Source organism: Peromyscus maniculatus, chromosome 15 (genome assembly GCF_049852395.1).
Source record: "Peromyscus maniculatus bairdii isolate BWxNUB_F1_BW_parent chromosome 15, HU_Pman_BW_mat_3.1, whole genome shotgun sequence".
Taxonomy (NCBI): Eukaryota; Metazoa; Chordata; class Mammalia; order Rodentia; family Cricetidae; genus Peromyscus; species Peromyscus maniculatus.
The window spans coordinates 43092711-43120068 of record NC_134866.1 but is presented as its reverse complement, the minus strand read 5'-3'; the positions used below and the strand labels follow the sequence as shown (position 1 = coordinate 43120068).

The following is a 27358-nucleotide window of genomic DNA, read 5'->3' as shown; positions in this document are numbered from 1 at the left end:
GAGGTCCAAAGGTGATAACTGGATGTGCCGATTCTCTCCCTGTGAGACACACACACACACACACACACACACACACACACACACACACACACACACACACACGATAAAGTCAATGTCATGTTATTCCAATTAGCTACTTATGAAGCCTCATGCTCACCTCATTGTGTAGCAACTCATTGTGTGCTACGTGTAAAAATTCTTAATGTTAAGAACTAGGTTTTATGCTATCTGTTGAGAATTTTTCAATCTCTCACATGAAAACCAAGTTGAAATAGATCAAGTCCAAGACTTTTGGGTAAATGTGTTCAGAAAGAAGAAAAAGGGTTTTATTCCTGAACACTGAAAGGGAATTTCACAGAAACATGAGACTTCAAATATAGAAAAAACTAACTGTGGAGACAATTCTTCATGGAATCCCCCAATTTTAAAAAAAATCGTAATTTCCTGGTGCCCTGCTTGGATGAGTTGATAGTCACCCTCTACATCATAGCAAAATAATTTCTTACGGAAAGGACTAAGGAATTTACCAGAGTAGGAGGGTCTCATTTTCTCACTTCAATTACCAGCATTCACATTGGTATTCCCACATACAAAGCCTGCTGTTGCTCCTAGTCCTCCCTCCTACCAGGGTTTATTTCTTGTGGCACCATTTACCTCAACAACAGAGGTCTTCGTTTGCAGCTGCCAATTCTTCCTCCTAGCAGAGCAGTGTGTCTGAGAAGTCGATCAGCTCCCTGACTTTTTAGATAAGGCTTTGGTCTACAATCCACATAACTACACAGCAACTCTCACCTGGACACGCCTGCCCCTGGGTCCTGGCTGCAGGATCCCTTCTGGCTGCTCAGCTTGCTCCCCCAGGTCCCACCTGGCCAGCCTCTCGTTCGACCCCAAGAAGGCTAGGGTCACCAGGTACAGAGTGGAAGGAGACCCGGACCAGGGCTGTTTCAGCACTGTGGGATCTATCTCTGTAAGCCAAGGCAGCAGTGGCTTCTCAGGACCCGCTGTGGCTTCGAGCACTATGTTCTCAGAGTCAGGACAGCAGCAGCTTCTCGGGACCAGCAGACGCTCTGCAATGGCTCCAGCACAGGTAGCCAGCTGCCGGCTGCCAGGCGCCAGAGCCAGACTTTCCTGGCTAGTGCTTCACAGCCAGAGCCCCAGGACACGTGGAATTCATTTGTACAGAACACATACCAAGAAAATGATTCAGTGCAGGATGGGAGAAGCTAAAGGGTTTAGGAAAGAAGAATGAACTCTCCCCAGTCACGCTGCAATTCTCAACGTATGACTTGAGAGAGTATTTAACATGATCAGATGAAAGAGCAGTAACAGTCTTCAAGGAGCACAAAGGTGTTAATATGGGACAGATTGCTTAAGTTTTAAATACAGGCCTGGGAAATGCTTCTCTGTACAATAAATGTGGAGCCCCAGTTTTCTTTTTCTTTCTTTCTGTTTTTTTTTTTTTTTTTTCCAAGACAGGGTTTCTCTGTGTAGCTTTGTGCCTTTCCTGAATCTTGCTCTGTAGACTAGGCTGGCCTCGAACTCACAGAGATCTGCCTGCCTCTGCCTCCCGAGTGCTGGGATTAAAGGCTTGCACCACCATCACCTGGCAATCCCCAGTTTTCAATAAATGTAAGTAACAAAGTATCAAGATGGGCCTGGGTGTGTGGTTTAGTGGTACAGTACTTATCTGGCATTTGCCAGGCTCTGATAGATTCCCCAGGAGAAAAACATACACCAATAAACAAAACCAAAAACTGACATGATTTCAGTCAGAGGCAACAGAGCAATAACTACAGAAATCATTCAATTATGGAGCTGAGAAAGGAAGTCCTGTGAGCTCACCCCATACCGTCCCTCTGAACACAGGTATTTTCGGTGCTTATCAGGAAACCATGTCCACTGCATCAGTCCCAAGTCCCCAGGAAAGAGCAGAACAGGCAGGCTGCCAACCCTAAGAGCACCCCTCCTCTCTTTTGTCCCCAGTCACGTCTCCATTCCTCCCAAGTCCCATGTGTGCAGCGGCTTGCTATCTTGTATTTGAGCTGTCTTAGGACAGCCATTCAATCCCAGTTAAAATACGAAGGAGGATCCCAGACGAAAACTAACCCGTGTTAGACACACCATCACCTCTGCCTTCTCTTGAAGACGACTTTGATCATCAGGCAAAAAGGAGCATCAGACTATCTAAATACAAAAAAGGGACTGAATGTTCAGTCTGAATAAAATACACAAGTTATAAAATGACAGCAGCTTAATATTCTGATATAAGCTACAGAACCTCAGATGTAAACCTGATTTCTTAAGTTAAATTCTAAGAAAGTAGTATTAAGAAACAGAAAATTTGATTAAGCAATAATTTGGGGAAGGATATTAAGAAAGGCTTGGGATATTAAAAATAACTGCTTTAAAATGGCTTGAAAGACACCAACAACAAACTATCAAAACATAAGAACAAGCAAAAAACAAATGAAGATATGATGCAAAGAGCTGAATAGTTATGGAGCCAACTAGCTAAGAAATAACAATAAAAATCATGCCTGGAACACCCTCTCCCCAAAAAGACATTCTTCAAAGCACAGAGTAGTTCCTAGAATTAAAAGGCCTACTCATCACTATAAAGTAGAAGAACTGTTATGGAAAATTTGAACCTCCTAGGCAAAATTATGATTAAAAAATACATTGTAAATAAATTGCTCAAATTATGATCCATATTTAAGGCAAGTTTGTTTATGGGATATTTTGAAAATTTCCATTTGACCCCAACAATTATAACCTTTCCCTCCTTATATACAAATAGAGATCATAAAACTAGGAAGACTGTGAAGATGATCAAGACTGTTAATTGGCCCACCTTGTGGACATCTGTATAGGTACAATATAAATACTGGCTACTGTTTTAATTTTAGAATCAACCAACAGATTCAGAGGAGATCATAGTTACGGAACAGAATGCAAGTGTCTGGAAATGAAATATCCTATGTAGCCTGTTATGTAAAAAAGAAGACAGGCAAGAGAAAGGGTGCCTTTACTATCACCCCACAAAATATGCTTTTATGCTAAGTTAAAGAGAAGTGAGTTATATCCTAATATCAAAATTATCAATGTCTAAACACTGCAGGCCAAAAATATGTATGGATATATAAAGGTAGCAGCTGGAAACTGCTAAAGGCAGTTGATAATGAAATGGGGGTGGGAGTTGAAGAAAAAAAAACCCAGAAGAATACTGCCATTATAAACACTTCTTACATAATTGTATTTCCTAATTATAGCTAATTTTAAGGAAATTATTCAAACCTACACCTAGAGACGAAAGAATTAACTGAACATAGGAAGATTCACAGTTGGTTTTGTGATGTTGGTGGGATTATGTATGCTTTCCAGCTTTATTTTGACTCAAAGATGCTGTTTATAGTAATTTTACAAATTAAGCAAAACCAAAAACTTTGAAAGCAATCATGATAGCTAGGACGAAGATTCTGAGTAAATGAAAAAAAATTGAGACAAGTATTTACTATGAATGCTCTCTGCAAATACATTAGAAGAGAAAAATTAAAACAGATGTTAAAAATATAATGCAAACATCTTCATTCATTTAGTCTTTCCCAGAAGTGAGATTATAAAGAAAATGTTTTCCAGATTTTCGTGAGTTGAAGTGCCTTACTTGGGCTGTCCATGCATGGTGTTGTATTCCCACATAACCACTCATAAAGAACCACACACTGATCATCAAGTGGTCACAGTTATCTACTCCCTGTCTAGTTTTCATTCTTTTCTATAGGCTCAATACATTTTTAGCCAATCTATTCCTTCTTTGTGATTTTCGTCCTTAGAACTTGAAGTCAACCTTAATTCCTAACTCAAAAGATTTTTAAAATTCTGTATTTTGTAGTCTCGGCTATTTTAAATTAACATATAGGGTACTGAGTATCTTCATGGCATTTTTTTAAAGTTTACATGAAATTATTTTTTAATATGGCATACGCTAGGTAAATTCAAGGTACATAAATGAAAGAGCTCTTTCCATTACCAACTTAAAACATGAATAAAAATCATGATGAAACTGAAACATTGTATTTGCTGATAAGCGGGTTAGAGTCTAAGACTGGTTTTCATTACCACATCTTGGTAGTCAGGATGTTACACATTAATATTTCATTTGTTTAAAACTCCTTGCTCACTGCACTGATTTCACAAGAAACAAATTTTCCAAATATGAGAGCTAGAAATTATAATATGTCACAAGAAAAATGAAAAACGCTGTTGGAAAACTTAGGGGGAAATGTGTTCCATCTTTTATTTCCAAGGAAAATCTGTGTATTATAAAAGCAAACATTTGCCATACCACCAAGTACAGGGCTCACATTGCAAACTGAACCATTTTCATTACATGACTGATGATCTAAAAAAATCAAATAACTTTGAAAGGCTTCAGTCTCAACTGTTTCATGAAAATCATGTTATTACATTGTACCAACACACTATTCTTTTAGAGGATCAAGTAGAAATTAGACCCAATAATTAACCAAACATACATCATATCCTGTTGTTTGTTTTATAAGATCATAAACACTATACTAAGACTTAGCACTTGGACATGAAACATGCCTTAACTTTCTGAAGAATATTCTAGAAATAAGCACAACATTTAGAATGCTTTAATGTCTTCAGTTAACACCATTTGTATCAGTAACTGCAATGTTGTAACTTTCAGCATCTCACGTAACTAGTCAATGAAGTTGGTTATTTTTTAAGGGGTTGGAGTAAGAACAGAAGAACAGGAGATATAAGAATATCAGGTTTCACACTTCTGTTAAAATTTTAAAAATAAAAACTTTTCTTCTCTGCATCAAAACTATCAGACTTGAGGTATGTTTGTTTGCTTTAATCCCATGACTCTTCATCGACTGGATTGGGAGCTTGTGAAGAAGAAATCCCCGCTGTATTCAAAGTGTTCTTGCCCTGGTAATTCTTTTTTTAAAAAAGAAAAATGAAAGAGACAAGTTACGACAGCCCTAATGTTACACTGTCTAGACTGATAGCAGAGACTCATATTCTACCCCGACTATCTCAAGAATGCAAAGACTTTCTTATAAAATGATTGTCTTTAAAAAAGGCCCATACAAACTTGTAAAGTCTAAACTGTACAAAATAACTCAAGGAAATGATTTTTCAAGTCACTAAGTTTTAGAGAGCAGAAAAATTTAATATTAAACTTCCAGTAAGCGTAAATGTTTAGTAAGAACACTCCTCTATAACAAGATTTACTACAAAAAACAAAAACAAAAACAAAAGCCTGGCATGTCTTTAAGATTTGTTGCCCCACAGCTCTAGCATTTTGTCTTAACGATGTGGTCAAAATGAAAGAATATTCTAGAAAGTTCAGAAGATGATCCGAACAAATACCAGCAAAAAGAACTGGGGTATTCAGCTATAAATCTCAAATAAATACATACATATACATATATGTGTGTGATATAGTATATATATATATATATATAATAGATAATTAAAATGATCGCTTCAGATTAATTACTGAATGGTATTACCTAACAGAATCAAGCACATTTTGAAAGAGTAATTAGAAATCCATTTCTTAATGTTCTCAACTTACCTTCCTAGTGTCAACAGATGCAAACACAGTTCCCCTTGTGCTATTATTGAAGCCAGGAGGTACATATGTACTAAAGGCAATTTCTTCTAGCCATGCAGGAACATCCTGTTGAGCCTTGAGAAAATAAAAATTTCTTATGCAACATGAAATCTGGAAAATTGTACAAGATGTCAACAACAAAGAACTATTCTATTTTAAATATTTAAAGTTAAAAAAATTGTTTAGACTTACGTCTGATAGTACTTTAACTAGAGGTTGTGCTAAATGATTATCAGATTCAGTATCGAAAAAAGAAATTGCTCTGCCAGTATTTCCACAACGCCCAGTACGCCCAATTCTATGAACATATTCATCAATGGCAGAAGGAAGATCAAAATTGATAACATGTTGAACATTTTCAATATCAAGCCCTCTGGCAGCTACTGAAGTAGCAACAAGAACTGGGCACTTTCCACAGCGAAAATCTCCAAGAGCTTGCTCTCTCTCCCTCTGTTCCCGATCACTTTAAAAAAAGAAGTCTGTATTAGAGTCACCTTTGAGGAAGTTATCAAGTTCATCAAGCAGTGTATTTCAAAAAGTGAAAATGACAGCACATAGTATTAGCGCCCACTGCGTACATACAAGTTACTCTAATAACCCATCCCAGCCACCACTTTGTCCTCACCGTCTTCAGGTAGAACAACCACCCCTATTAGTAGATGGAGTAAGACAGCTAACAGGACCAGAATATAAATCCCAGTAATAGAAGAGTAATTTCTAGTCTTAGCAAAAGACTATAGATCTACCTGGTTAGAATTATTGCTCATAAAATGTTCTTAAAGTTCAATTCCAGAATTTTACATATGCAAAATTATTTTAGATCTTCTAGTAAAGTACCAATAAAGTGGTGTTAATGTGCCTTTTTTTTAGTATTCCAACTTCAAAAAAGAAAAGTCAGGCATCAGAAAGATTAGATTAAGCACAAGAAACATTGAAATCTAAGAGCCAGAGACCATAAGGACTGCTCTTGAAAAGTTCCCATTCATGAGGAGTTTAAGGCAGACTTTTAGGTTGCCTGTCTCTGCTACTTAGTTCCTATCAAAACAAAGGATGAGCTGGGTGGTGGTGCACACCTTTAATCCCAGCACTCGGGAGGCAGAGGCAGGCAGATCTCTGTGAGTTCGAGGCTAGCCTGGGCTACAGAGTAAGTCCTCTGACCTCCACATGTACACAGTACTGGCACACACACAAGAATAAATACTAAGAGACAGTAGGACCTCTGTGAGTTCGAGGCCAGCCTGGGCTACAAAGTGAGTTCCAGGAAAGGTGAAAAGCTACACAGAGAAACCCTGTCTCGGAGGAAAAAAAAAAAAAAGAACAAATACTAAAATAATATGATTTTTTAAAAAGAATAATGTACTCACCCATGAATACTTGTAGTTGATATTTTTTCTTGACAAAGAAAAGTTGCAATAAAATCTGCTTTTTTCTTGGTTTCAACAAAAACCATAGTTCTTTCATCACCTACAAAACCACAAAATTATTACTATCCAAACTACAAAATTAAGCAAAAGAAAAGAAGGCACGTTAGAGCGAGAAACTTTGTCTCCTCCACAACTGTAGTACTAGTACCTGGTATGAAAAGTTAGTGTTTCCTCAACAAATAGATGTCAAAGAAAGAGACAACTGTTGTCCTATTAGAGGGATTGAAAAAAGATAAGTGGGCCTTCTTTTCTTAAGCAAATATAAATAGCTGCCTGCCATCTCTTAATAATATCATATTTGTCTCAATCACTTTTGTCTCTCCATTTCCTATTCTATAAATGCTTGTTACTTCCAAAAGTAATCCAATCTTTCATTCTGCCTGGATAGGTGAAGGCATTTACATTAATGACATCCGACCCCATAAACTCTATAATCTATGTGCAACGTCATCTCTTAATGCAAACCCTTTCATTCCAAGAACATGATACAAAGTTAAATGCTGGCCTTATCCAGAGGCTTAACTCATTAAACAGTATTTGCTTGCTAGATTCAAGTACTGAACTGGCATAGATTATTCTACACAAGGGATAACTCTATAAAATGCTGAAAAAGAAAGATGGTAAGATATCTATAGCCTTAACAGAAGAAAGAATGTTGGCTGCTAGTGATCACTCTTTCCTACCTCCCTGGGAAGATGACTCAGTTGGTAAAGTGCCAGCCACGCAAGCATGATGTATGCTGAGTTCAGAGCTCCAGCATCCATGTAGAAACACTAAGCACAAAAACGCATACCTGTAACCCCAGCATACAGGAAATGAAGATAGTGGGATGATCACTTGGGATTCCTGGCCAGCCAGTCTAGCCAAAGAGGTATGCTCCAGGTAGAGTGAGACCCTGTCTCAAAAAATAACATGGACTGGGCAAGGGCACTTTACCAAATGAGCCATGTACCCAGATTGCTAAAATTTGTATTTCTATGTTAACTCTTAGCCTGTAGCTAAAACAGCAGAACAGTAAACAGTCCTTAGGAGTATAACATCTCTCAGGGACTACAAGATAGTTCAGTGGGTCAAGGTGTTTGCCACTGAACCTGAGAGCTTGAGAGTGATCTGGAATACTGTGGAGGAAGAAAACAATTCCTGCAAGAATTCCTCTGACCCTCATACATTCTCCATGGTATGTTGTGTACACACACACATACACAAGTGTAAGTCACGGTTTAAGAAACATCGCTCATAATTACAACTGACTTCTCATTCCTCTGTCTCAACACTGACACTCAAACGGAAACAGAATTACTAAACTAGGAAAATAAAGGGGGAAGGGAAGTATAGCACATAAGTAGACATCAAGAGGACCATACCAGTTATTTCCAATCTAATAATAAAGCTACTTCAAGAAACAAAACAAACAAAATATTTTAAGAACAAAAATAACTTGGAGGAAGGCAGAGAAAAATTTTTCTCACGGGTATTATTTAGGACAGAATTTGATTATCCCTCCATCCCTGAAACACTTTAAATCTTATGAATATGGGAAGACTGTTTAGTAGGCAAGAAGTGAGGGACCAGAAACACAAAGTCAGCAAGAGTTCACATTGGTTTTTCTTTGAAGACTGGGTCTCGCTATTAAGCCAGGGTGGCCACAAACTCACAAGCTACCCGCCTTAGCTTCATGAAAGCTGGGATTCCAGATCTGTTCTCTCATGTACAGATTGAAGAATTATCTTTCAACATAGTAACAGTAATAAAAACATGTGTTACCTTTAAACCTTTCTAGCTTTCTAAAAAAACAAAAACAAAATATATATACACTTCTGCTGAAATACTTTTTAGTCAAGCATTGTCAAACTAAGTCTCAATACCTTACTTTTATGAGATAAAGGAATATTTTTATATAATTTATACAAAAACTGCCATAGTCATCTATAAAAGATTTACAAAAAATAAGATTTATTAAGTTATACAAAACAATGGTGATTTTAAAAAATAAATAATATTTTAAAATTGAAAATCATGGCAAAATAATTATATTAAAATAAGGTACCTATGTTTCGTAGAATCTCAACAAGTTTTTCTCTTTTTGAATACTGGCCAACTTGAAGAATGGTTTGCTGAACATCTCTGCAAGCTCCTCCCACTTGTCCAACAGCAACAAACAAATAATTTGACTTTAAAAACTCCCCAGCCAACCTTCAAAGAGAAAATATTACTCCTTAGCTTAGTCTTGTCCACTTGTGCTCATGGTATTATTTCAGTCCTGTGAGTGCAATTTCATGTTAGCTAGACTGCAACACAAACGTGGTAAGGTGGTACTTATGCTACCCAAGCGTTTCTTTCAGAGGTCAGGATACAATGCTAAGACTTTGAAAATAGACAACTAGTTCACAAAAACATCTGTGTCAAACTATGGACACAGGAAGTTCCAGTGAACTCTCTGTCTATGCAAAGTTATATTAAACTTGTACATAACAATAAAAAATGTGAACTACAATGCTGACTATTAACAAGAAGAATTTTTTAAGTTAAAAATGGAACTATAAGGGGACCTGGGAATGTAGCTCAATTGGCAGACTGCTCCTTTAGCATGTACAAAACCCTGGGTTTAATTACCAGCACCACAAAAAAACCAGGTTGTGGTGGTGCCTGTCTGTAATCTCAGCTCTCAGGAGGTAGAGCCAGGATGATCTCTAGAAGTTCAAGATCACCCTTAGCTACACAGCAAGCTTGAGGCCAGTCTGGGCTATATGAGGCCCTGTCTCACAAGAGGGAGGGAGGGGAAGGGGGGGGATTAAAATGTAAACTTAAAACACAAATTTTATTCTAATCTCAATACTTATGAATACTTGCTATTGCTCAGATTTGCTTTCTGAAATATTACTTGTTAAGTTACTCTTCTTTAAATAAATGGTTACAAGTAAATCAGATTCAGGTCAATGTTTTTCATGTCCTAATACATATAGAAAAATGAGACCTAAGGGCAATGCAAAATTAAGCTGTGTAAGGTTGCCCCCAAAGTTGACACACAGTCATTTACTATGAGCATGCACTTGAAAGGCACTGCTGTACATCAGCCCCTAACATAATTCTGTGAGGCCATTGTCAAGTAAGGGAGCTGAGCTTTGAAGGGTTAAGAAGGGAGAAAACAAGTCTTTGGTAAATTCTCCCCTCTTGTGTAGGGAGCAGTCCAGTATTTTCTAGTTGTTTCTGTGAATGTAACAAAACAGTTCAGACTCAGCATACCCAAACTCTAGTTCAGTTACTCCTTCTTCTTGCTCCTTATCTAGTCTCTTGCCATAAAAACACAACTTTTCCCTTAGTTTCTTCTAATTATTTTTCAGTTTTTTGATATTATTACATCACTTCCCCTTTCCTTCCTCCAAGCCCTCCCATGTGCTTCCCCCACCTTGATCCCTTTCAAATTCATGGCCTCTTTTTAATTGTTATACAATGCATAGTCATTCCTAGATACAACCTAATCAGTCTATGGGATGTTATTTGTGTGCATGTTTTCAGAAGGTTATTTTTTTAATATACCTCCTTCTTTTAATATAACACCCTCTTCTCCCAGGCAGCTAAAATTCTTAGCATGTGTCACCCCTTCACTTGCTTAAGTATTCATGGTACATGGTTTTGGGAGCACAAGATGAATACATTGGTACCAGCCTCAAATAGGACAAAGTTAAATGAAATTTTTAAATTCGGTATTAGAATAGTTACCATTTACTGCACAGATATTAGACTCCAAGACATGTGCAGTGCTTTCTACAGTTTCTTCCACAATGGAAACGAGCAGGAAATGAATGAAATGAAGTCTATGAAGAAGAACCTTTAAAACTTTCAGGCTTGATCACAGGAGCAGAAAGTCAAGAATCTTAGATTTGAGTAATTTTTTATTTATTTATTTATTTTTTGGTTTTTCGAGACAGGGTTTCTCTGTGTAGCTTTGTGCCTTTCCTGGATCTCGCTTTGGAGACCAGGCTGGCCTTGAACTCACAGAGATCCGCCTGGCTCTGCCTCCCGAGTGCTGGGATTAAAGGCATGCGCCACCACCGCCCAGCCAGATTCGAGTAATTTTTAAATAATTGTCAATCTGGATATTTTTCAAAGACAGAAAATTAAAGGAATGTGAAGGAGGAATTACCATGATTCAAAGTCTTTTGGCTTCAAAAGACTAAGATACATTAGTCCAAATAAGAAAAGACAGAAATAAAGGGGAAAGTAGGTTCAATTTTGGACCTCAACAAGAGTCAATTCTAACTTGTTTATAAGAAAAAATATTCACAAAAATTATAAAAATATAAAACTCTGCGGCTGATATAAGAAATTACATGTACAAGAGTAACTGGGAGTTACAGGTACATGTGGAAGCCAATGGAATAAAGACTGCTCTGGTTAAGGAACGTACAGAATGAGAAAACGGTTATTTCTAAGAAGATAAATCAGAAAAGGTACCACGCAATTACCCTCTTCTCTGAGAGAATCAAAATTAGTGGGGATCACCCTTTAGAAAGGTGGGTGGTTGTGGAAAACACTCCAGTCTAATAGTGAACAATCAGAAACCTAGGGAAACCCAGACCCTGGAGAGTAAAACAGAGAGAGTGTCTTCTACTGCAGACTACAAAGCAGCATGGTGAAGGACAGGGCCGAGATGAAAGAAAAGGGAGTGATAAACTGGTCACCTCTGCCACAGACTCTGGCACTCTACAGAAGCGCAATCTGAACAGACAACAGACCTACAACCTGGCTCACGGAGAAGTTCTCTGTATTTCATAGCAGACATTCCTGGTTTTAGTGGAGGAAACCATTTTGAGCAGGTTTTACCTTGAGCTTGAACTCTGAGAATCCTATTATCTATCCTACAGCTTCCTATCCAATAGCACTGTTTCTACACTGATTCAGCAGGCATCTACCTTGAACCTTAGTTTGGCCCTAGGAGAAGGCTACTTAAAAACAAAACAAAATAAACTAACAAAAACACTGACAGTTCTATGCCTTACGAAAATGCTTTGTGCTCCCCCTCAATACTGATAACTTAGGAAGCCAGCTACAGGACTTCTGAAGTACAATAGCCATGGGATATCATCTCCAACTTTAGAATAACAACAGCTGGATTTATGGGAGTTTCCTCCACCTCAATCTAGCATGCATAATTCAAGCTGACTGATTCTCTGTCTTCATGCAGGCAGCACAAAAGGCACCTGGGACATCCATCACGCCGTTCTGGGTGTGTCAAATAACTCTGGAGTAAAGCACTGGAGGAGGAGTTATTTCTACATAGCTCATACTGACACTCAGGGCAACTAGGAGGGATTTCAACCATTCTTGCTGATCACCTTAAGTCTTTGCTCTTTCCAAGGACCACACAGCCTAAGAAGACAAAAGGATGCTCTGACTACATGAGTTGCCATGTTTACTCTTGCTCACATGGTCAACCATATGGGAAGAGAAGAAAGTCTTACTTTTTACTAAGACTTTCTGTTATTGGTGTTTTACTTTTAGATATGCATTTTGTGTTCTTTCTTGTCTTCATTTTTCAATAATTCATTCCTCTTTCCCCTTTTTACATTATTTTTGCTTCTTTATTTCTTATTTTTGACCTTTTAATTTTTTTCTTCCTTTTTAAAATTAATTTTTATCTTAACACTTCAGCTTGTTCTACTGTGTGTTGCCATGTTCTCATCTATTTGGTGTTGTGGTGGCTATTCGGTACTTAGTTTTTATCTCTGTTTTGTTTCACTCTGTAGTTTTGTATTTTTGTTTGTTTTTTGTTTTGTTTTGTTTTGTTTTTTGCTTACCTCTATGTAGTGCTGAACCTTTGAGCATGTTGGATGGAACATTCTGCCACTGAATTATACCACCAAACCTAGCCAAAATAATTCTGCTTTACTCCACCTACAACCCAGTCCTGCTTGAACCTTAGCAGATACTTCAAATTAAATAAAAGGTTCCATGAAAATCCCCAGATGTTGACCTGATACCAAGAAAACACAGTGAGGAGGGTTATAACAAGCCATTGCTGTATATTTACCAATATAGTAGCAATAGTAGAGATGAGTTACACAAAAATTTGAGGACTTCATACCCGATTTCAAAAATACACTCCAGAGCCACAGTAACAAAACTTCATGGTAGTAGCAAAAAACAGACACACAGATGAATGGAGAAAAGGACCCAAAAGTGAATGCATGAATTTACAACCAACTGAACCTCAACAAAGGTATCAATACCACACTGAAAAGAACCAGGCTTGGTGGTACATACCTTTAATTCCAGCACTTGAGAGGCAGAAGCAGGCAACTCTCTACACCTTTAAAGCCAGCCTGGTCTACATAATGAGCTCCAGGAAAGCCCAGAGTACAAAGTGAGACCCTATCTTCAAAACAAAACAACAAGAAAACACTGAGGGGAAAAACAGCCTCCACAAGTGGTGCTGGGCAAACAGGCCAGCCACATGGAGAACACTGAAATTAGACATGCATCTCTCATCTTGTACAGACATCAACTCAACACAATCCAAGACCTAAAACTCGGAAACTAATACAAGAAAGGGAACGACTCTTCAAGATACTGGTCCAAGCAACAGAACAGCTTCCAAAGTATGATCCCAATATCCCAAGAACAAAACCAAAAATCAGTAAATGACTGGAATTGCATTAATAAGCTGCTGCACAGCAAGGAACAATCAACAGACCAAAGAAATAACATACAGAATAAGGAAAAACTCTGTAGCTATTCATTTGATACAAACAATACTCAGAATTTAAAAGAACTCAAAATCTTAATACCTAAAGGACAAGTAGTCCAATCAAAATATGGGCAAATGGACAGGCACTGCTGACTTAAAAATAGGTAATAAAATATGAAAATGGAAAGTACTTTAGCCATCAGAGAATTTAAAAAGAACAATAACCAACCAACGAACAACAAATGCTGGCAAGAATGTTGGTGGGGGGGGACCCCTATCACTGTTCATTCAAATGTAAACAGCACAGCCACTGTGGAAAACAGTACACAGTTCTCAAAAAACATCACTCCTGGGTATTTATCTGACAAAATGAAGACAGCATACAAGAGATGCCTGAATACTCATGTTTAGTGTTGAATTATTCACAGTACCCAATATCTAGAATCAGCTGAACTGTTCATCAACAGCTGGATTTTTAAAATATGACACCTAACACAATATAGTAGTACCAACCATAAAAATCAAATCATGTCATTTGCAGGAAAATGGTTAGAACTGTTAAGCAAAATAAGCCAGATGGAGAAAGACAAGCATCTCCTGTAGCTTTCTGTTTGTGCAAAGTTAAAATTAAAAAGAAAAAGGGGGCCGGGCGTGGTGGCGCACGCCTTTAATCCCAGCACTTGGGAGGCAGAGGCAGGCGGATCTCTGTGAGTTCGAGGCCAGCCTGGGCTACCAAGTGAGCTCCAGGAAAGGCGCAAAGCTACACAGAGAAACCCTGTCTCGAAAAAACCAAAAAAAAAAAAAAAAAAAAAAAAAAAAAAAAAAAAAAAAAAGAAAAAGGGTTCTGTGGGAGGCAGAAACAAGAGGATAACCAGGGCTTATTGGCTACCAGCCTGACTCCATGTTCAATAGGGAAACCTGAGGATCTGAGTTCAAATCTCCAGCATCCATGTCAAAATCTGGCCACAGCAGCATGAATCTGTAATTCCAGCTCTGGTGGCAAAGATAGGCAGATCTCCAGAGCTCACTGGCAAGCCAGCCTTGGCTCCTTGAAACTAGGGCTTCAAGTTTAGTAAGAGAAGCTGTTTGAAACCACAAAATGGAAAACAAGAGAGGAAGATACTGATCTCTGACCTCAACACACATGCCCACCTGGTACCTGCACAAACAAATATGTATATATAACACACATAAGAGAAATTAAAAAATAAATTACAAAGAAAAGACTAGACAGAGAGTGGGCAACAGGTAAAATTTTAAAGTGTGCAGTGAATACTTAGGGTGATAATGCTCCCTCCAAAAGCAATAGATGACTTAAGGAAACCTCCAGTATCAAGTATGAAAAACCTCCTTTTGAATTGTTGGTCAGTGGAGTCCCAGAAACTCACAAACAGTATAGGCTATCACTGTTGCCTTTGGTTGCCTCCCAGAACTGAAGTTAAGTCCCTATGGTTGAAGATACCAACTTCAAACATGGGACTTAGGGAAAAGTTAAGCTAAGATATGATCTGGAAACCTCCTCCCTGAGGACTAGCTTTCATAGGTGAGGTGCCATGCAAGCAGTCATAGGAGAAAAGAATAGGTAGTCCTACTATGGTGGTCTGAATAAGAATGGCCCCCATAAGCTCATAAATTTGGATGCTTGGTTCCCAATTAGTGGAACTGTTTGGGAAGGATTATGAGGTATGGCCTTATTGAGATAGGTGTGACCTTGTTGGAGGAGTACATTACTTAGGGTGGGCTCTGAGGTTTCAAAAGCTCATAGCAGGCCCAGTCTCAACTCTCCCTCTCTCTCTCTCTCTGACTCCTGCTTACACACATCGGGATATAAGCCCTTAGCTCCTACTCCAGCACCATGCCTGCCTGCCAGCCATCACCCTCCCTACCATGGTGGTCATGGACTAACCCTTTGCAAATGTAAGCAAGCCCCCAGTTAAATGCTTTCGTAAAGAAAGCTGCCTTGGACAGATGATGGGGCAATGCACAGAGACAGTTAGCCCAAGCTACTGGGAGCTCATGGACTCTAGACTGACAGCTGGGGAACTTGTGTGGGACTGAACCAGGCCCTCTGAATGTGGTGACAGTTGTGTGGCGTGGGCAGTTTGTGGGGCCCCTGGCAGTGGGACCAGGATTTATCCCTGGTGCATGAACTGGCTTTTTGAAGCCCCATGGTGGATGCCTTGCTCAGCCTTGAAGCAGGGGAGATGTGCCAGACTTCGTTGACTCCCCCAGGGGAGGCCTTACCCTGAGGAGTGAATGGGGCATGGGGTAAGAGAAGAGGTGGGAGGGGGGGATTGGGAGGAGGGAAGGAAGGAGGAACTGTGATATGTAAAATGAAAAAAACTTTTAAATAAGAAAAAAATTGCCTTGGTCATAGTGTTTTATCATAGGAATAGAATGGCAACTAAGATGGAAGTTGGTACCAGAGAGTGGTGTACTGCCTGACCATGCTGCTTGTTGGTGGAACGTGAATTTCGGGACTTTGGATTAGGAAATCAGCTGAAAGTTGTAAGGGGGTGCTTAATGGGGCAGGAAAACAATAGTGCTGAGAGCAAATTTGGTAGTGAAGGCCTAGCTCACGAGGTTTCAGAAAACAACAGCAACTGTCCTAGAGACCACTCCGGTGATATTTTGGCTAAGAATGTGGTTGCTTTCTGCCCTTCGGCTAAATTGAAGAATTATGGACTAATGTCACTGGCAGAGGAAATCTCAAGACAGCCTAGTATTGACTGTGTCATGTAGTTATCAGTGATTATTCTTAAGGAGATCTACAAAGGAAGAGCAAGTGAGTAGGAAGAAATAAAAATGTACAGTTTGTGAATAAAAGAAGCCCAGGGTATGTTGGAGCCCATTCCCGTACTCAAGGAGAAGAGAAATTTAAAGAAAGGTCTAACACTGAATGGAATGAAGGGAGTGGTGCCCTCAGGGCAAGAGTTCACCAGTTGTGACGAAACCTCAATAATGAGCAGCAGTGCAAGATTATCAGCAGAGGTGCACCAGTGGCACTTACACCTGAGGGCAGCCACAGCTGTCTAACTGGACTTAAGGTCCAGTCAGTAAGACAGGATTCAGACCTGCCAAACTACAGAGAACTGTCGGTGGAGTACCCAGCCCCAACTGATAAATCTACGAAATAGCTCGTACACCTAAGGCTCAGGGAACACTGCAAAAAAGAGGAAGAAAGATTCTAAGAGTCAAAGAACTGTCTGCTGTTGGAATCTGTACATGTGAAGGAAGCTACTCCAGGAAATCTCAACAATATGGTTGCCTAAACATGATCCCAACAATGATACCATCAGTTGACATGCCAATGCGGATGGGAACTCTGACAAGGTCCCACACATAGATGAAGAGCCACAGGCAGTTAGTTAATGACTACTAAGAGAAGAAGAACCAGTCTTCCCCAAGGATGAGTTCCCTGTTGACTATCCAATACTAAGTGGCCTAATACATATACATATGAACAACACCAAGTGGATTCAGTAGGTTGATTTACATATTAATTCATGTGTGTAAGAAAAAGGGGAGTGGGGAGAAAGAGAGAGAATGTATACATAACAATAATAATGAAAGAAAAAGAAGCCCTGAATTTGAGGGAGTAGGAGTACAGGAGTAGTTACAAGGTAGAAGGGGGAGAATGATGCAAATATAGTATGCATATATTAATTTTAATATTTTTAAAAATAAAAATTAATCTATAAACAAAATGTAAACAATTTAAAATCAAGATATTTTCTGTTTACCATGTATATCCAAGGTTACTAATCAAACATGACTCATAAAAGATCAACAAATACTACTATTGACAGTAGTATACATGAATCATTTTGAGTGGCCAATATTTTTACTTTCCTACATTAAAGAAAATCTGAAAAGAGACAGCAGCAGGAATAGTATCTGCTCACTGGTTAGGTTAATGTCTACTTATTATCAACATTGATAGGAATGCAGATACTCCATTTCAAATTTAAGATACAGTGAATGCAACCATTAACAAATTATTGTGGGGTGGAGCAGACTGTTCAGCAGTTACAAGCACTAGCTGCTCTTGCAGCAAACCAAGGCATGACTGCTAGTACCCACATGGTGGTTCACAACGACCTGTAGCTCCACTCCCCAAGTCTTCTGACCTCCTCAGGCACTGCATACACAGGGTATAGACATACACACAGGCAAAACACCCTCATACACAATCAATTTTAGAAAAAGAAATGACTATCTCAAGTACCACTAAGAAACTGATCTAATGCTCTATGACTTAGTTTTTCCACAATAAAGAGCTTTTCAATTTTCTATGAAAAGTTTTGATCATGTAAGTAAAACAAATCAGTGGCCAGTGTCAAGCCTAACCAAAGACTGTGGAGTTTGATACACTAGCACAGAATCCCACATAATATTTTATGAGGCCAAAGACCAACTCTGCATGAAAGCAATAGGCCTGTATTCTAGGATCCACAGATTACAACATGTATTGCACTAGCTACGAGCTTCAAGCCTAAGAGAAGTGTGTTTTCTGTGGAAAGAACAGCCTATGGACTGAGCACCTAGAGGCAACTTTGCGGAGAGGATGCCCAACAACATGACACAGTACCTCCATAGAACATGGGTCTTTGCATGGCATACAAGCCAGAATGGGTCATCTACTATCACTCCCCAATAATCAATCCACTTAGGAAATCTGTGCTTCCTGACCTCTCCCTCTTTGATGGGGAGGAACAGAGTTCTTAGTTCTCAAGAACAGTTTCACCAGACAAAAGAGCAAGGATTCTACTTAATCATAAGCTACCGACATTGCCTAGACACTTTAGGCTCCTGGTGCCAAGTAAGGGACTAGCTGGTAGAAGAAGCTGCCATCCTATGAAGGATCTCTGAATTCATAAGACCACAGGATACACAGGATGATTCTCAAGTATCTGTCAATGATTGGTATATTGGCTTCTACCAAAGACCAATTCGCCTCCTATACATTTAGGATTAAAATATGGCACAGTGAGAATAACTTCATTCAGTAAACAATTATTGATTCCCAGCTACACACGGGAAGGGGGTGGTGATGATAATGCAGTCAGGAATAAAAGTTGAAAAAAAATGAGAAAATGGAAAACTTTAAAGCATACACATACTATTGTACTACATGTGCAAAGCCCTTTTTAAAAAGCAATTCAAGTATCTGAAATTAGAATATTCACATTGCTTTCATTTGTTATATAGCTACGGTATTTTGTATATGTGTATCTGCATGTGTGCCCACATGTCCAGACATATGCATATTTATGTGTTTATGATTGTACATATGAAAGGCAGAAATCAACCTTGTTTTCTGAGACAGGGATCTGAATAATAGGCTCAACTGTCTGGCCAGTGAACACTAGGGATCTGCCTGTCTCTGCCTGCTCAGCACTGGAATAAAAAGCCTGCCACCATGCTTTGTACATATATGCTGGAGGTTAAACTCAGGTCTTGATACTTACATGACAGGCATTTTACCTACCCCTAAATTAAGTGATTAATTTTGAGACACAGTCTCACTATGTAACTGTGGCTGGTCTCAAACTCAGAGAGTCATCTTTCTCTGTCTCCTGAGTATTAGGACTAAAGGCATATACTACCATGTGTACCTTTAATTGTTTTTAAAAGGGAAAATATTTACCTCTGGATTTCTTCTGGAAAAGTTGCACTGAATAAAAGAGTTTGGCGCTGTTCCTTTGATGGCATTCCCGGACAAGAAATTAACTTCTTCATTTCTGGTCCAAAACCCATATCCAACATTCGATCAGCTTCATCCAAAACTAAGTACTTGACTTGTTTGAGACCAATCTTTAAGGATATTTTCAAAGACAAGAACAGAAAATGCATACTAGTTTATATTAAGCCAAAAACACACTCCACAATTTCAATTGTTAAAGTATTCTTAGGGGCTATGCTGGCTAGTTTTATATCAACTTGACACATGCTAGAATCATTTGGGAAGGGAACCTCAGTTGAAAAAAAATGCCTATGAGGCATTTTCTTGATTAATGATTTATGCGGGAGGGCCCAGCTCACAGGGTATGGAGCCACCTCTGGTCTGGTGGTCCTGGGTTGCTATAAGGAAGCAGGCTGAGTAAGTCATGAGGAATAATCAAGCGAGCCAGTAAACAGCATTCTTCCATGGCCTCTGTTTCAGTTTCCTGCCCCCATGTTCCTGCCATGCCTTGAGTTCCTGCCCTGATTTCTGTCAATAATAACTGTAATGTTCAACCTTTTCCTACCCAAATTGGTTTTGATCATGGTGTTTTATCACAGAAACAGAAACCTTACCCAGTACATGAAAAATCAAGGCATAAAATAACTGTTAGGTTCATCATAGATAATAGATAATACTAATATATCTGATCTAAACTTTTTTTGGGGGGGAAGGGGCGTAGTTTTGAGACAGGGTTTCTCTGTGTAGCCCTGGCTATCCTGTAACTCATTCTGTAGACTGGGCTGGCCTTGAATTCACAGAGATCTGCCTGCCTCTGCCTCTCAAGTGCTGGGATTAAAGGCATGCAACACTACTGCCCAGCCTGATCTAAACTTTTACTGATATATAAAATATTTCATAAATTAAGTTTAAAAGAACCTAAAATATCTACAGCAATACTTTACCCCAGAACTTCCTGCATTAACTGAATACTTTATTATCTCCAATGTCTAACCTATTAGGCACTAGCCATATGTAGTTTGAAACAAATAATTGTGAAATTAAATTTTTATTGTATTATTTTAAAGCAGTAAGTAGCAACATATAGCTAATAGTTACTTATACTGGACAACATGGATCCATATTATAATATATGATGAAATAAAACTTTTTAATGTAAGAAAACAAAATCTAACAACATGAAATACTGAAAATATATTAACTTGAGACAGGGTCTCACTGTGAAGCTCTGGCTGTCCTGGAACTAAGTGACTGATACTATCACAGAAATGGTTAAGAATCTGACATGGATTTCTCTAGTTACTTTTAATAAGTATCTTTTTAAAGATGCCTTTATCAAAAAAGAACATGTTTTAAGTATCTCTTTTCAAGAACACAAAATAATAAATTACAGTTCATTAACGTGAACTTCAAGTATTAAGAGATGTAATAACTGGGTATGAGATTCCCAAATGAATATCTAGCCATAAAAATCTCTTCTTGAAAGACCTGAAAATTAACAACTCACATTACTACCATTCATATGCTTTAACAGAAGACAAAATTATTGATGCACCAAAGAACGTCTTAGGAAAAAGTTATTTCACCAAAACACATGAGAAACTATATAAAAGTATCCATTGTATTTTCTTCCATATAATAAAATATTACTGGAATTAGATCCAGATTCTTTGTTTGTTTGGTTTTTCGAGACAGGATTTCTCTGTGTAGCTTTGAGCTGTTCCTGGAACTCACTTTGTAGACCAGGTTGGCCTCGAACTCACAGAGATCCGCCTGCCTCTGCCTCCCAAGTGCTGGGATTAAAGGTGTGTACCACCACCGCCCGGCGGTGCAGATTCTAACCCACACTCTATCATTTACTGGAGCTAACTAAGGGATTTTTAAATTATTGATCTCACTGAGTTTGTTTTCCCAAGTATAAAATGGAAAATGCTATGCCCTGTTGGGATTATCTTGACAATTATGAAAATGAATTCACAGTGCCTCATAATAAGCAGAAACATAAACAGTGCTCTAGGAAATGTGTCTTTCATATTCCCTTCCTTTCCCTGTAACTCCCATTACCTTTCCAAGGCTTACCTTTTCTTTACCTATAATATCCATCAGCCTCCCTGGAGTAGCACATAGTATATTACAGCCTTGCACTATCTGTCGGATTGAATGCCCAAACTGGGTTCCCCCATATACGACAACAGCTCTCACACAAGTCCTAGAGATAAGAGAAACGTCATTTTCCAGTTATTTGGAAATTATACATTTGTTTCCAACATTTTGTGAAATAAGACCCATAAAGAAAAAAACATTCAACTATCTAAAACATGTTAAATTCCATTGAGAAAGGGAAGTTTATAATATCAAAAAGCAAATAAAACAAGTAGGGAAGGACTACTTTGCAATCTGTCTGACTAAAGGGCTATTAACAGAAAATGGGAAACACCACTACTGTCCTTCCTCTCCAATCACCCACTCAGAAGAACACAAATGACCTGTGGTGAGTTCTTCCTCAGCCCCGACAGCACTCTCAAGTACTAAGCAAGCTGGCCAGCGGCAAGGAAGCTTCCTAGTCAGTACCTACTTGGGCCTGAGACCAATGTGTGATGTTTTCAGCAATTATTGTACATTTTACTGTAATGTAATCAGACCTCTACTGCAGGACATTTAGGTATTTTCCAGCCTTTACCATAGCAATGTGACAATAAACAATCAAATACAAATTTTCATTGTTGGATAAAAATATTATCTAAATTTACCAAGTTCATTTTTTGTTTTTGAAAAATGTTTCTCTTTCTTTAATTCAATTTAAAATCAAATACCAACACAATACACTAAGGACTGGCAAGAAACAAACTCTATTCTAAGCAATTTACACCTAATTTTTGCAAGGGAGCTATGAAGTTTGACATTAAAGAGATTTTAATAATCATTTAAAATTTTTTAAAATAAAAGGCTAGTGGTTTATACACAGGAAGTGCTTTAAAAAAAGCACTAAAATTCCAGTGGATAAACTGTAGAGAACAGATGAATTAACTCATGAAAAAGCAAGCACTCAGCCGGGCGGTGGTGGCGCACGCCTTTAATCCCAGCACTCGGGAGGCAGAGCCAGGCGGATCTCTGTGAGTTCGAGGCCAGCCTGGTCTACCAAGTGAGTTCCAGGAAAGGCGCAAAGCTACACAGAGAAACCCTGTCTCGAAAAACCAAAAAAAAAAAAAAAAAAAAAAAAAAAAAAAGAAAAAAGAAAAAGCAAGCACTCAAAAAGTAGTTCTACTTGATAATATGAGTATGTGAAACAGAAGATACCTATGTTAAGCACTTGCAAACTCTTCAATGTTCCATTTCCCCCCCCAACATAATATTTTTATTAATTATTTGGGAATTTCATATAATGCACCCTATCACACTTGCTTCCGACTCCTTCCAGGTCCACCCTCTCACCTCCTACTAAAAAAATACACCAAGTCCAATTTGTGTTGCCCATCTACTCCCACTGACCAGCCCCTTACAGATAACTGAATCCTTCCCAACCCCACCCTGACCAGAAGCCATCAGCTCTGGAGAGCTACACTTCAGTATCTTTACAACAGTATTTAAGGACCTTCTTCTATAGCTTTGTCTGGACTATTTCCTTTAGGATGGGGTTGTCACAGAAGCCTTCAGTGTCTCTCATTCTCAGTTAGGAGTCTGTAGTCGTCGATACCACTGAATAAGAAGCTTCCTTGCCCATAGCAGCCAGCAGCATGGATCATAGACGTCCACATGGTTTCGGGTGGCATCATGGATCATAGACGTCCACATGGTTTCGGGTGGCAGCATGGATCATAGACGTCCACATGGTTTCGGGTGGCAGCATGGATCATAGACATCCACATGGTTTCGGGTGGCAGCATGGATCATAGACGTCCAAGTGGTTTCTGGTGGCAGCATGGATCATAGACGCCCACGTGGTTTCGGGTGGCAGCATGGATCATAGACGTCCACATGGTTTCTGGTGGCAGCATGGATCATAGATGTCCATGTGGTTTCTGGTGGCAGCATGGATCATAGACGCCCACGTGGTTTCGGGTGGCAGCATGGATCATAGACATCCAAGTAGTTTCTGGTGGCAGCATGGATCATAGATGTCCATGTGGTTTCTGGTGGCAGCATGGATCATAGACGCCCACGTGGTTTCGGGTGGCAGCATGGATCATAGACATCCAAGTAGTTTCTGGTGGCAGCATGGATCATAGACGTCCACGTGGTTTCGGGTGGCAGCATGGATCATACATAGACTTCCGCATGACTTTGGGGGGCAGCATGGATTGTGGACTTCAACAAGGTCTCTGCAGCAGCAAGACCACAGATGCGGACCATGGTAGTCATTTAAGGAGACTTAACCCAAGAAATGAACCATGCTTCATCTCAGATATCTTCTTGTTGTTTAGAGTCAGTGTAATTGGGCAGCATGTTCAGGGGCAGGACCTTCTTGAGCTCCAGGCTGCTGTATACCACCCTGCCCTCAGTGCCAGCCTCGCTTGCAGCCTGATTATATAACCAGTCCCGAGAGCATGCTAGCTAATGACATATTCCTATAATGTAGCAGACTACAGTGTGTGATTTCTAAGACTGCAATTTTATAAAACTACTGCAGCCTCCTGTGTGCTTAATTTAGAGGAAAGCACCTGACATTTCCTAAGGAGAGCTAAGTATCTATGGCCAGTCCAACCAACTCACTGGACTCCTGCCAGCTTGGCTGGTATCTCATGAGACTACATGCTGGAAACACACAATGAAGCTGCTCCCCAGTTCTTACCCATTACAGTGTGGCATGTCCTTACTGTTTTAACTATCTATAGTAACTTGTTAGGCATCAGTAGATAACAGAAAACCAAATGTTCATAAGAGGAAAGTGAAACTGAACTTCTCATATATGACTGATAAAAATGTACTTTAGTGTGAGCATTAAAATCAATCCTTGTTAAAATTAAAATCAGTAACAAAAGCCACTCCACAGACTTAAAAGAGAAAAAACAAGCTGGGTAAAGTGGCACACATCCATAGTCCCAGTTACTCAGAAGGCTGAGGGCTGAGGCAGGATGATCACTTCAGCAAGGAGTTCAAAGCCAGTTTGAACACAAATCTAGCTCAACAAAACATTAGTCTTTTAAGAAAATACACATATCTTACATATCTAACCAGAGTGACATTAGTTATATGGGGAGGGGTGGGATGGGGTTGGAGAGATGGCTCAGAGGTTAAAAGCACTGGCTGCTCTTCCAGAGGTCCTGAGTTCAATTCCAAGCACCCACATGGTGGCTCACAACCATCTATAATGAGACCTGGTCCCCTCTTCTGGCCTGCAGGCATACATGCAGAGAGAACATGCTGTGGGATGATCTGTATGTCAAATGCTCTGATTGGTCAATAAATAAAACACTGATTGGCCTTTGGCCAGTGGCCAGGCAGGAAGTATAGGTGGGACTAACAGAGAGGAGAACTGAGAGAACAGGAAGGTGGGAGGAGACACTGCCAGCCACCGCCATGACAAGTAGCATGTGAAGATGCCAGTAAGCCATGAGCCATGTGACAAGGTATAGATTTACAGAAATGGGTTAATTTAAGATGTAAGAACTAGATAGCTAGAAGCCTGAGCCATTAGGCCAAACACTTTAAATAATATAAGTGTCTTTGTGTTTATTTTATAAGTGGGCTGTCAGACTGCCAGGGTTTGGTGGAATCTGAAGAGAAAACTCTCCAGCTATAAGAACACTGTATACATAATAAATAAATCTTTAAAAAATACTGTAAAAAAGAAAAGGAAAAAGAAAATGCCTCCATAAGACAAGGCTGTAGGCAGGCCTGTAGTTATACAGAGGAATGTAGGTATAATCTCATGTAAATTACTATACTTAAAAGTTATTCTATACCAGTCTTTGAGAGAATAGTAATAAAATTATCATAGGAAATAGCAATAATATCTATCACAGGTTCAAGGAGCATACATATTTGGAAATCATAAAGTTCACTTCATAAAAATTAAAAACCATAAAACCCCCCTCTCTCTGCACCTACCCCGTGTGTGTGTGTGTGTGTGTGTGTGTGTGTGTGTGTGTGTGTGTGTGTGTGTGTTTTGTGTGTATGTGCGTGCGCGCGTGTGTGCACCCCCCACCTGGTGTATGTTCAGAAGCCAGAGGTCAAAGTCAGGTGTTTTTCTCAGTCAGAGACTCTCCCCTAGTTTTTGAGACTGGATCTCTCACTGACCCTGAAGTTCACCAGTTCAGCCAGACTGGCTGCCAACAAGCTCCTAGGACTCACTGCCTCAGCCCCACCCTTTAGCACTGAGATCAACAGATGCTCAATATGCACCCAGCTTTTACATAGGAACTACCAATGTGAACGCAGACCCTCATGTTCACAATCAAGCACTTTCACCAACTAAGTCATCTTTCTCCAGTCCCCCTACAATCTTCATACAAGACAGGCATTGTGCTTTTACTACAACAGTCCAAAGAAATCAAATTCCTTAAGATAAAATGCATAAACAAACCTGACGTCATTAAAATCAAATTTGATTATACAAAACAGTCTTTCACACTGTGAAGTCAAAACGTAGGTAATTACCAGGGACATTCAAAGTTCATTTTGTAAACTTTTTAGAGTTTTTAAAAAGCACCCATTTTTATACATGTGTATTTTCTTGAGTTATATATGTAGACTCCATGTGTGCAGTGCCAGTGGAGGTCAGAAGAAAGATCCCCTAGAACTGGACTCACAGGTAGTTGTAAGCCACCACATGGGGGCTGAGAACCAAAGGTCTTCTGTGAGAACAAGAAGGGAGCGTAACCTCTGAGTCATCTCTCCAGCCCCATGCACTACAAACTACCAGAAGGCCAGTGAGGTGGCACAGCACGACCAGGCATTTGCCCTCAAGTCTGATGATCTGAATTTGATCCCTGGAACACACATGGTGAAAATGAGAGAACAGACACTTCTAAGTTGTCCTCTGACCTCCATGGCACACAGGTACAAGAAATATTTGTAAATAAATTCAGAAATAACATAGTAAAATATTTTAACTACCAAAAATCCAGGTGTGGTGACAGATACCTATAATCTGGTTACTTGGGAAACTGAGGTAGAATTACAATTTGAGACTAAGCTTAGTAACTTAGTAAGATCCCATCTCAAAATTAAAAAAGGTATGTAGCTTAGTGGTGGAGTACTTGCCTAGCATGTGCAAGGTGCTTTATTCAATCCTTAGTATCAGAAAAGTCAAGCTACTGAATATCAATATTTGTAATATTTTCTTATTTTTACATGTTATCTAATTTTATTTCTTCTAAAAATAAAAAGGGTTCTATAAACAAGTTTATAAGAAAATATACTTCTCTGTAAGAACTATTTTAAGAGTAACATTCCAGATGTACTTACCCAAAAGAAAACTTTCTGGCTTCCAAATAAATTTGGTTAATCAATTCTCGAGTTGGTGCTACAATAATACACTCTGGTTCCTGCAGCTCTTTAAAGCGACTGGCAGTTATTCCATCCCGCATCATATGAGCCAAAATAGGCAAGAGAAAAGCTGCCTGGAGGTTAAATTGATTAATTTACAATATATCATTTTTGTCCTTGCCAAAATCTAGTCCTATTTCATAGACCTTAAAATTCCCTTCCATCTTACTGGTAGAGTGATGATGACAGCTTAGCATAACTTTTATTTTAAGGAGTTAACTAGGTCTTCATAGTCATGTTATATAACATAACATGTTTGATAAAAATAATCTAGCTCAACAAAACATTAGTCTTTTAAGAAAATACACGTATCTTACATATCTAAACAAAGTGACATTAGTTATACAGAGGAATGTGGGTATAATCTCATGTAAATTACTACTCTCAAAAGTTATTCTACACCAGTCTTTGAGAGAATAGTA

The 27358-nt window shown here is 39.0% G+C and overlaps 1 protein-coding gene across 7 annotated transcripts in view; it reads right to left on the bottom strand.

The window, feature by feature from the left end:
- Nucleotides 1-4269: 4269 nt before the first annotated feature.
- The window catches only part of Ddx4 (DEAD-box helicase 4), an 80377-nt gene continuing 57288 nt past the window's right edge, over nucleotides 4270-27358 (bottom strand). For all 7 annotated transcript variants that reach the window (XM_076551884.1, XM_042261557.2, XM_042261556.2 and 4 more), the window contains 8 exons: nucleotides 26856-27010; nucleotides 21528-21657; nucleotides 19413-19579; nucleotides 9122-9267; nucleotides 7015-7114; nucleotides 5843-6113; nucleotides 5612-5725; nucleotides 4270-4968 (listed from right to left, as the gene is read on the bottom strand). In XM_076551884.1, coding sequence (XP_076407999.1) covers nucleotides 4882-4968; nucleotides 5612-5725; nucleotides 5843-6113; nucleotides 7015-7114; nucleotides 9122-9267; nucleotides 19413-19579; nucleotides 21528-21657; nucleotides 26856-27010 — 1170 coding nt within the window. In that variant the 3' untranslated portion in view covers nucleotides 4270-4881. The remainder of the gene's footprint in view (nucleotides 4969-5611; nucleotides 5726-5842; nucleotides 6114-7014; nucleotides 7115-9121; nucleotides 9268-19412; nucleotides 19580-21527; nucleotides 21658-26855; nucleotides 27011-27358) is intronic.